This window comes from Eleginops maclovinus, chromosome 12 (assembly GCF_036324505.1).
Source record: "Eleginops maclovinus isolate JMC-PN-2008 ecotype Puerto Natales chromosome 12, JC_Emac_rtc_rv5, whole genome shotgun sequence".
In the NCBI taxonomy this organism is placed as follows: domain Eukaryota; kingdom Metazoa; phylum Chordata; class Actinopteri; order Perciformes; family Eleginopidae; genus Eleginops; species Eleginops maclovinus.
The window spans coordinates 29,302,609-29,314,232 of NC_086360.1; the positions used below are offsets into that span (position 1 = coordinate 29,302,609).

Sequence of the window (11,624 nt, forward strand, 5' to 3'; positions counted from 1 at the left end):
AGCTCTCTTTGTCCTTCAAATGAAGCGTCTGCAGATTAGGAGTGTCAGTCACCAAGCTGTATACCCCGTCCTCCGTCTGCACACACACACACACACACACACACACACACACACACACACACACACACACACACACACACACACACACACACACACACACCACACACACACACACACACACACACACACACAGCATCATTCTATAAATACAGGCTCCAGAGTTTATACGTATCTTATTTTGAAAACTATTTCTTAAACGTCTCTGTTCTGAATGTTATGGCTTTACTTTGAAATGTCTTCTTTTATAAATCCTGACTTTATTTTGAAAAGACTTCCTCTATTGTTTGTTATAGTTTATGACTTTTATTTTGAAACCCTGGACCGATGGCCTGTGAGCTCACCTGAGCAGCAGGGGATTGTTGGATATGGCTGCGGATCTGAGGCAGCGGAGGGGTCCTGACCAGGGGCGGGTTGAGGGGCAGGGATGGCAGGTTCATGTCCTGGGGGGTGTCTGGACTCATGGGCCCCCCACCAGAGGTCTGTCTCTGGGGGGGGGAATTCCGCTGCAGGTCGATGGCCGCCTCCACCGCCTGGAACAGGAAGTTCCCTTCCCTGGTGTCGAACTCGAAGTTCCCCTCCCCAGAGTCGCACCTCCGCCCGGCCTCGAAGGAGAATGTGGACTGAGGGACACACAGGATTAAAACACTCTTTATTTGAAAATCCTGATTTATTCTGAGATTATTCTAGCCATGCAAACTTTGTTCTGAAAATCCTTTACGTCAAAAATCCTGAATTAATTCAGACTTTATTCTGAAAATCCTGGCTTTTCACTTTTGTTATTTTGATTGAAAATCTTTATTTTATTGTCTGAGGAGAATGTTAAACTTCTAATAAACCCTGTGTGTGTGTGTGTGTGTGTGTGTGTGTGTGTGTGTGTGTGTGTGTGTGTGTGTGTGTGTGTGTGTGTGTGTGTGTGTGTGTGCGTGTGTGTGTGTGTGTGTGTGTGTGTGTGTGTGTGTGTACCTTGTCCCGTCCGAAGCGCCGCAGGTACCTGTAGGGCCAACTGTAAAGCAACGCTCCGGTTTTGTCCAGCAGGAGGAGCGCGTCCACATCGGCTCGGAGAAATCGGTCTCCTCTGAGCCGGCAGCGATCAGACGCCTCCGTCCTGCGCACACACACTCTGAAGTCACGTACTGACACACACACACACACACACACACACACACACACACACACACACACACACACACACGGAAATACAGTGACAGTTCAAACACGAAGTTTTGAATCTTACAACAAATGGTATTGAATGCACACTTTTAATTTGACCTTTCTTTAATTTCATTTAAATTTCTTTGTATTTAAAATGTTTTTATGTGGCTTTATCATTTCAACAACAATCTGTTTTATTTCATAAAAACTTTTGGTGAGTTTTATTTTTACTTTTTTTCTGGGTAATGTTTTATTTTACATTCATTTATATTTTAGAATATATATTTAATATTTGATATATTTTGCTTTTGTTTGATTTCATTTTATTCTGGATTTATTCATTTATATTTGATAGTTAAAATGTATTTTATACTTTATATATTGAAGTATTTACATTCATGTGTAATATTTACTACATTTCAGTCTGAGTTATTTCCATCCTGTGTGATTCTGTTATGTCTTCTTCGTGGCTCAGAGTAAACACAGCGTCTGAATCAGAGACTCGACCATCACACGCTTCCTGTCGACGCACAGGAAGTTTGTCCTGTCACGATAAAAGCTGCAGCCGCCGGCCACCACACACACACACACACACACACACACACACACACACACACACACACACACACACACACACATTCACCGCAGCGGAGCAGTTTGCACTACAACACAGGGTGTGTTACAGTTTGCAGAAGACCACTGACAATTCCTGTTTCAAATAGTCTGCAAATAAATTACAGTAAAAAATATCTATCTATAGATATATATATATATATCTATAGATATATATATATATATATATCTATAGATATATATATATATATATATATATCTATAAATAGATATATATCTATCTATAGATATATATATATCTATAGATAGATATTTATATAGATCTATTTATAGATATATAAATATATATTTATAAATAGATCTATATAAATATCTATCTATAGATATATATATATATATAGATAGATATATATATAGATATATATATATATATATCTATATATATATATATATCTATATATATATATAGATATATATAAATAGAAAATGTATAAAAGTGAAATGTCTGATAAAAGAGAATCAATTCAAAAAAACAATGAAAATATGAACAGAAATGAAAATGAATATAAAAGAATACAAATATGAAGCTGAAATAACTCAAAGTACAAAGAAGTCGTTTAAAGCCGTGTTGTGATCTATATATCTCATATTCAGGCAGCTGAAGGACGACCTGAGGCTAAATTTAGCCTGGAGTGAGAAACAGGAAGTGGGGGGGGGCAGGAAGTCTCCTCACTTCTGACAGAAAGAGAAGTCTGATCTCTTTCTGTCAGAAGGGGGGGGGGGGGGTTATATATGTGTGTGTTTTAAATATTGCTGAATCATTGCATCTCTAAAATCTGCAAACACATTGAGATGGTGTTTAATATCTGAGGCTTCTTTACTGATCAATCAAAGTTTATTATAGAGGCCAACATCACACCTTCACGTCTCTCAGGGGGCTTCACAGTTTGTACAGAACATGAATACCACCCCCTCTGTCCTCGGACCCTCACATCGGACAAGGAAACACAAAAAGCCCCAGTTAACGGAGGAAAAGGAAGAAACCCCCAACCCTAAAGGTCAACTCACTACCCGACTGCGCCACGTCTCAACCCTCTCATTGTATTCAGTCTTTCTCTGATCGTTCATCAGAAACTACTTTAACTTCTATGAATATGTGTTTCACCTTTTGTTGTTCATTTGACTTTACACTCCTGTGTGTATTTCTACTTTATTTAAGGTTTTATTGCATATTTTACATTTGAATGATCCGATCACTATTTGATTTTATATTTACACAGAATTTGATTTGCTTCACTTCTTAATTTGATGTACATTTTATTGTTAGTTTCATCCTTTAACTGCATTTTCCTTTAAAGTCTTACCTTAAATGGATATTCTATTTTAATATTTGTATTGCACATACCTACTTTAACTTTAGTTCGGATAAATCTTTGTATTTTTTATTGAACATTAATTAAAGGGTTCTGGTGAACTGACTGTACCTGTGTGTCGCGAGCTGTACAGAGAATTGTCCTCCATCACTTCCTGTTCCCCCTCCACTCTGCTTCCTCTCTGCAAACTGCCTCTCTTCACACCCTCCGTCCAACTCATCTACACACACACACACACACACACACACACACACACACACACACACACACACACACACACACACACACACACACACACACACACACACACACACACACACACACACACACACACACGTTATATGCTCAATACTTCTCTCCAGAACTTCATTCAGACTTTGACCCTGCAGACGGTCTCAGAGGATTTTCAAAATAAAAGCACAGACTAAAAGCTGTCTTTAGATGAGACACTGCAGTGTGACACACTGTCTCTGTCCGTACATTTCTCCTGTTAGCATTACATAATGTCTCATTTGCATATTGAATCCCAACATTTGAGAACATGATAATATAAAGAATCATTGTGTTAGAGCTAAACTAAGCTAGGCTAGGCAAGTTAGCTTTTAGCAAGACTAGTTTATGTTGTACTGCTTTTCCTAATTCTTGTGATATAGTGCAGACATAGCAACTTTACAGATGTTTCCACTACAAACACATTACTGCAGTTTGATATTGCTGCTCTCTGATTGGCTGACCTCTATACTTCCTGTCACAGAAACAAGAAGTGTGTCAGTCATCCATCAGCAGACTGCTATTTATAACCTGCAGGATATTTCACTACGAAACAGCTTTTCACACTTTAACTTTAAAGAGTCCCCTCCTGCTGATGTGCAGGTGTATATCAGTATGTAGAGTCTCTACTTTAAAGAGTCCTCTCCTGCTGATGTTCAGGTGTATATCAGTATGTAGTGTCTCTACTTTAAAGAGTCCTCTCCTGCTGATGTTCAGGTGTATATCAGTATGTAGTGTCTCTACTTTAAAGAGTCCTCTCCTGCTGATGTTCAGGTGTATATCAGTATGTAGTGTCTCTACTTTAAAGAGTCCTCTCCTGCTGATGTTCAGGTGTATATCAGAATGTAGAGTCTCTACTTTAAAGAGTCCTCTCCTGCTGATGTGCAGGTGTATATCAGTATGTAGAGTCTCTACTTTAAAGAGTCCTCTCCTGCTGATGTTCAGGTGTATATCAGTATGTAGAGTCTCTACTTTAAAGAGTCCTCTCCTGCTGATGTTCAGGTGTATATCAGTATGTAGTGTCTCTACTTTAAAGAGTCCTCTCCTGCTGATGTTCAGGTGTATATCAGTATGTAGTGTCTCTACTTTAAAGAGTCCTCTCCTGCTGATGTTCAGGTGTATATCAGTATGTAGAGTCTCTACTTTAAAGAGTCCTCTCCTGCTGATGTTCAGGTGTATATCAGTATTTAGAGTCTCTACTTTAAAGAGTCCTCTCCTGCTGATGTTCAGGTGTATATCAGTATGTAGAGTCTCTACTTTAAAGAGTCCTCTCCTGCTGATGTTCAGGTGTATATCAGTATGTAGAGTCTCTACTTTAAAGAGTCCTCTCCTGCTGATGTTCAGGTGTATATCAGTATGTAGTGTCTCTACTTTAAAGAGTCCTCTCCTGCTGATGTTCAGGTGTATATCGTTTTATTTTGAGATTTTCTGAAATACCGTAGACGTGTGTGTGTGTGTGTATGTCTGTGTGTGTGTGTGTGTGTGTGTGTGTGTGTGTGTGTGTGTGTGTGTGTGTGTGTGTACTTACAGGGAAGGCAATCTCACACAGTTTTTGAGTCCAGTCCTCCAGCTGCTGCCTCTCCGATGCGAACACATAAATCTTCTCTGTGGTCTCGATCAGGAAAGGTCCGGTGTCTCGAGGACATCCGTCCACCTCCACCTCCGAGACCCGGATACAGTCGGACAGACGGATCACCTGGGGGACACACACGGTCAGTTATCACCAGGCCTGGGGAGTTATAGATCTATGAGGCGTGCAGGATGGAGGTCAATGGTTTTCTGAAAGTGTTTTTGGTTGTTAACCTCAAATAGGGTCTGTTATAACACAAGCTGAAGAGGGTTTAGAGTGTTGTTCCACCACAGAAAATACGTCATTAAATACCCACTGGTGAATTTAACAACGGAGGTCGCTAGCAAGTGTCTAAATAAGAAGACTAAATGTCATCAAGACCAACATTAGCCTCCTTTAGCTTAGCGGTGGTGACGTGAAGTCATGTGACCGTGCTGTAGTTCCTTTATAGCCCAACATTAGCCTCCTTTAGCTTAGCGGTGGAGACATGAAGTCATGTGACCGTGCTGTAGTTCCTTTATAGCCCAACATTAGCCTCCTTTAGCTTAGCGGTGGAGACATGAAGTCATGTGACCGTGCTGTAGTTCCTTTATAGCCCAACATTAGCCTCCTTTAGCTTAGCGATGGTGACGTGAAGTCATGTGACCGTGCTGTAGTTCCTTTATAGCCCAACATTAGCCTCCTTTAGCTTAGCGATGGTGACGTGAAGTCATGTGACCGTGCTGTAGTTCCTTTATAGCCCAACATTAGCCTCCTTTAGCTTAGCGGTGGTGACGTGAAGTCATGTGACCGTGCTGTAGTTCCTTTATAGCCCAACATTAGCCTCCTTTAGCTTAGCGGTGGAGACATGAAGTCATGTGACCGTGCTGTAGTTCCTTTATAGCCCAACATTAGCCTCCTTTAGCTTAGCGATGGTGACGTGAAGTCATGTGACCGTGCTGTAGTTCCTTTATAGCCCAACATTAGCCTCCTTTAGCTTAGCGGTGGTGACGTGAAGTCATGTGACCGTGCTGTAGTTCCTTTATAGCCCAACATTAGCCTCTTTAGCTTAGCGGTGGTGACCTGAAGTCATGTGACCGTGCTGTAGTTCCTTTATAGCCCAACATTAGCCTCTTTTAGCTTAGCGGTGGTGACGTGAAGTCATGTGACCGTGCTGTAGTTCCTTTATAGCCCAACATTAGCCGCCTTTAGCTTAGCGGTGGTGACCTGAAGTCATGTGACCGTGCTGTAGTTCCTCTATAGCCCAACATTAGCCTCTTTTAGCTTAGCGGTGGTGACCTGAAGTCATGTGACCGTGCTGTAGTTCCTCTATAGCCCAACATTAGCCTCTTTTAGCTTAGCGGTGGTGACCTGAAGTCATGTGACCGTGCTGTAGTTCCTCTATAGCCCAACATTAGCCTCCTTTAGCTTAGCGGTGGTGATGTGAAGTCATGTGACCGTGCTGTAGTTCCTTTATAGCCCAACATTAGCCTCTTTTAGCTTAGCGGTGGTGACCTGAAGTCATGTGACCGTGCTGTAGTTCCTCTATAGCCCAACATTAGCCTCCTTTAGCTTAGCGGTGGTGACGTGAAGTCATGTGACCGTGCTGTAGTTCCTTTATAGCCCAACATTAGCCTCCTTTAGCTTAGCGGTGGTGATGTGAAGTCATGTGACCGTGCTGTAGTTCCTTTATAGCCCAACATTAGCCTCCTTTAGCTTAGCGGTGGTGAAGTGAAGTCATGTGACCGTGCTGTAGTTCCTTTATAGCCCAACATTAGCCTCCTTTAGCTTAGCGGTGGTGATGTGAAGTCATGTGACCGTGCTGTAGTTCCTTTATAGCCCAACATTAGCCTCTTTTAGCTTAGCGGTGGTGACCTGAAGTCATGTGACCGTGCTGTAGTTCCTCTATAGCCCAACATTAGCCTCCTTTAGCTTAGCGGTGGTGACGTGAAGTCATGTGACCGTGCTGTAGTTCCTTTATAGCCCAACATTAGCCTCCTTTAGCTTAGCGGTGGTGATGTGAAGTCATGTGACCGTGCTGTAGTTCCTCTATAGCCCAACATTAGCCTCCTTTAGCTTAGCGGTGGTGATGTGAAGTCATGTGACCGTGCTGTAGTTCCTTTATAGCCCAACATTAGCCTCTTTTAGCTTAGCGGTGGTGACCTGAAGTCATGTGACCGTGCTGTAGTTCCTCTATAGCCCAACATTAGCCTCCTTTAGCTTAGCGGTGGTGATGTGAAGTCATGTGACCGTGCTGTAGTTCCTTTATAGCCCAACATTAGCCTCCTTTAGCTTAGCGGTGGTGATGTGAAGTCATGTGACCGTGCTGTAGTTCCTTTATAGCCCAACATTAGCCTCCTTTAGCTTAGCGGTGGTGACGTGAAGTCATGTGACCGTGCTGTAGTTCCTCTATAGCCCAACATTAGCCTCCTTTAGCTTAGCGGTGGTGACCTGAAGTCATGTGACCGTGCTGTAGTTCCTTTATAGCCCAACATTAGCCTCCTTTAGCTTAGCGGTGGTGACGTGAAGTCATGTGACCGTGCTGTAGTTCCTCTATAGCCCAACATTAGCCTCCTTTAGCTTAGCGGTGGTGACCTGAAGTCATGTGACCTCTGGCCCAAATGACCTTTGAGTGTGTTATGGCTCAGGAGTACGGCTGTGTGGTGCATGCATTAAGTAAACTGTGTTGTTCGGTTCCTTTAATAACAGAGTAAACAACAACAACATGGACTCTTACCTTCTTGTTTTCCTGCTGCTTGCGTAGAGTCTTGTCGCTCTTCTCCACACTCCCTCCGTCTTTACACTCAAAGAACTCCAGTCTGGAAATCGAACAGGGGCTCTCTCTGAACAGAACACACCACACACGCTTCCACTTCTGCACACACACACACACACACACACACACACACACACACATGATATGATTTGTGTCCTTTGTGCAAACTGAGGCGAGTCAGAACCCAACAGAGGTCAGGTGGTTTTAATTTTAGAGACGGACTCAAACAGCAGGACAGAGGGTACTGCACTTGCACTCTGGTCTGTGACGTCACTGGGCCCAAACCCATTGACGTATACTGGGAAAAGGACGCACAGACACTGGTTTAGCCCTAACTTAAATCATCAGGGTCTAAAAGTTGTGAAATGAACAACCGAGTTCCGGCCTTCACCATCGAGGTTTTTTGATACCAACAGATGCTCAAGATAAAGATAAAGGTGTAAAGAAGAAGCAAGCTTCATGACAAGAAGATGATACAAACAAACACGACAACAAAAATGAATTAAGACCGGAGGAACACGAGCATAAATATTTGTGTCTTTTTATTGCCTCGTCATTTTGTGTTCCTTCTCACTGTCTGTACAAAACACCAAGTCATTTCTATTGTTTGAAACTTCAGTGCTTTTATTTTGAAATAACAGTCTTTCTATGTTTCATGTCTCTCTGTATCTTTTATTTTGAGCTCCTCTTACTCCTGATCTCCCCTCTCTGAATGCACCATGCACTCCTTTCTGTGGCCCTACTGAGCAAGAACCTGGTTCTGGTTCTGGTTCTGGTTCTGGTGGTCCTGTGTGTTGCTGCTTTACCTTTCCAAACCTCTGCTGCTGCAGGAAGAGCATCCCCTGCTTCCTGATGTCCTCCTCCATCACGGCTCTGGTCCTCCTCCTCCGTGTCCTCACTTCCTGCTTCCTCCTGTTCTTCTATTGTAGTCTCCGGCCTCCGCCTCCTCCTCTTCTTCACCTCCTCTCTCTTCTTCGTTCCACCTTACTCTTCTTCTTCAGCTCTTCTTCTTCTCCCCCTCGTTGCCTCCTCTCTCTGTGGTTGAGTTCTTAGTTTCCTGCTCTGATGAAACCCGTAAAGCAGAAGTTTCCGTGTGAACGCTCCTCCCTTCCTCCTCCCTTCCTCCCCCCCGCTCACACTCGTTTGTCTCTCCGTCTTCTTTGTTGTTTTCCTCCTCCTAATTCAACACAAAGTTTTGCAATGTATACTTTCTACCCCACTACATGTATTCAGTACCTTTAGTTGCTAGGCAGATTAGGATTACTGATGGTAAATATAATCCCCTTAAATCAGACTGTAGTTCACCTGCAGTAAATCCAGCAGCTACCCTGCAGTATACAAAGCATTCAAACTAGCTGCACCTTTACCAGCTCTGAGAACACTTTACTGATCAATCATTATAAAACATATCAGAGATATTATTCTGAAATGGACCAATCAGACAATGACTACTTTTACTGTCGCTACTTTAAGTACATTTAGAGGAGAGTACTTTCTACTTTCACTGGAGGAACATTTAGAATACTTTCACTGTGACAGAGTATTCCTACACTCTGGTACTTCTACTTTACTCAAGTACAAGACCTGAGTACTTCTACTTTACTCAAGTACAAGACCTGAGTACTTCTACTTTACTCAAGTACAAGACCTGAGTACTTCTACTTTACTCAAGTACAAGACCTGAGTACTTCTACTTTACTCAAGTACAAGACCTGAGTACTTCTACTTTACTCAAGTACAAGACCTGAGTACTTCTACTTTACTCAAGTACAAGACCTGAGTACTTCTACTTTACTCAAGTACAAGACCTGAGTACTTCTACTTTACTCAAGTACAAGACCTGAGTACTTCTACTTTACTCAAGTACAAGACCTGAGTACTTCTACTTTACTCAAGTACAAGACCTGAGTACTTCTACTTTACTCAAGTACAAGACCTGAGTACTTCTACTTTACTCAAGTACAAGACCTGAGTACTTCTACTTTACTCAAGTACAAGACCTGAGTACTTCTACTTTACTCAAGTACAAGACCTGAGTACTTCTACTTTACTCAGTACAAGACCTGAGTACTTCTACTTTACTCAAGTACAAGACCTGAGTACTTCTACTTTACTCAGTACAAGACCTGAGTACTTCTACTTTACTCAAGAACAAGATCTAAGTACTTCTACTTTACTCAAGTACAAGACCTGAGTACTTCTACTTTACTCAAGAACAAGATCTGAGTACTTCTACTTTACTCAAGTACAAGATCTGAGTACTTCTACTTTACTCAAGTACAAGACCTGAGTACTTCTACTTTACTCAAGAACAAGATCTAAGTACTTCTACTTTACTCAAGTACAAGATCTGAGTACTTCTACTTTACTCAAGTACAAGATCTGAGTACTTCTACTTTACTCAAGTACAAGATCTAGTACTTCTACTTTACTCAAGTACAAGATCTGAGTACTTCTACTTTACTCAAGTACAAGACCTGAGTACTTCTACTTTACTCAAGTACAAGACCTGAGTACTTCTACTTTACTCAAGTACAAGATCTGAGTACTTCTACTTTACTCAAGAACAAGACCTGAGTACTTCTACTTTACTCAAGTACAAGATCTGAGTACTTCTACTTTACTCAAGTACAAGACCTGAGTACTTCTACTTTACTCAAGTACAAGACCTGAGTACTTCTACTTTACTCAAGTACAAGATCTGAGTACTTCTACTTTACTCAAGTACAAGACCTGAGTACTTCTACTTTACTCAAGTACAAGATCTGAGTACTTCTACTTTACTCAAGTACAAGACCTGAGTACTTCTACTTTACTCAAGTACAAGACCTGAGTACTTCTACTTTACTCAAGTACAAGATCTGAGTACTTCTACTTTACTCAAGTACAAGACCTGAGTACTTCTACTTTACTCAAGAACAAGACCTGAGTACTTCTACTTTACTCAAGTACAAGACCTGAGTACTTCTACTTTACTCAAGTACAAGACCTGAGTACTTCTACTTTACTCAAGTACAAGACCTGAGTACTTCTACTTTACTCAAGAACAAGACCTGAGTACTTCTACTTTACTCAAGTACAAGACCTGAGTACTTCTACTTTACTCAAGTACAAGACCTGAGTACTTCTACTTTACTCAAGTACAAGACCTGAGTACTTCTACTTTACTCAAGTACAAGACCTGAGTACTTCTACTTTACTCAAGTACAAGACCTGAGTACTTCTACTTTACTCAAGTACAAGATCTGAGTACTTCTACTTTACTCAAGTACAAGACCTGAGTACTTCTACTTTACTCAAGAACAAGACCTGAGTACTTCTACTTTACTCAAGAACAAGACCTGAGTACTACTACTTTACTCAAGTACAAGACCTGAGTACTTCTACTTTACTCAAGAACAAGACCTGAGTACTTCTACTTTACTCAAGTACAAGATCTGAGTACTTCTACTTTACTCAAGTACAAGATCTGAGTACTTCTACTTTACTCAAGAACAAGACCTGAGTACTACTACTTTACTCAAGTACAAGACCTGAGTACTTCTACTTTACTCAAGAACAAGACCTGAGTACTTCTACTTTACTCAAGTACAAGACCTGAGTATTTCTACTTTACTCAAGTACCAGATCTGAGTACTTCTACTGAGTACTCTGTCTCTGGTGTCCCCCCCTCAGCCTGGTGTCTGCAGTCTACAGCGCCCCCCCTGGTCACATTGTGATGTCACAATGTTTTAAAGCTTGCGCAACCATAAGTCAATCACCAACCAAGGTCACCCCTTCACCCCTTCACCCCTTCACCCCGGACCCTGAACCCATGACCCTGAACCCAGGACCCTGAACCCCGGATCCCGGATCGGCAAGAAAACAGTCA

General features: G+C 41.8%; 1 protein-coding gene across 1 annotated transcript in view; it reads right to left on the reverse strand.

Moving 5' to 3' along the window:
* The window catches only part of LOC134873700 (docking protein 2-like), a 13,643-nt gene extending 4,307 nt beyond the window's left edge, over positions 1-9,336 (reverse strand). The window contains exons 1-7 of the mRNA XM_063897502.1: positions 8,560-9,336; positions 7,715-7,852; positions 4,957-5,124; positions 3,270-3,378; positions 1,024-1,193; positions 402-680; positions 1-76 (exon numbers count right to left, since the gene is read on the reverse strand). The exon at positions 1-76 is cut by the window's left edge and continues 26 nt beyond it. Coding sequence (XP_063753572.1) covers positions 1-76; positions 402-680; positions 1,024-1,193; positions 3,270-3,378; positions 4,957-5,124; positions 7,715-7,852; positions 8,560-8,619 — 1,000 coding nt within the window. The 5' untranslated portion in view covers positions 8,620-9,336. The remainder of the gene's footprint in view (positions 77-401; positions 681-1,023; positions 1,194-3,269; positions 3,379-4,956; positions 5,125-7,714; positions 7,853-8,559) is intronic.
* Positions 9,337-11,624: the final 2,288 nt, after the last annotated feature.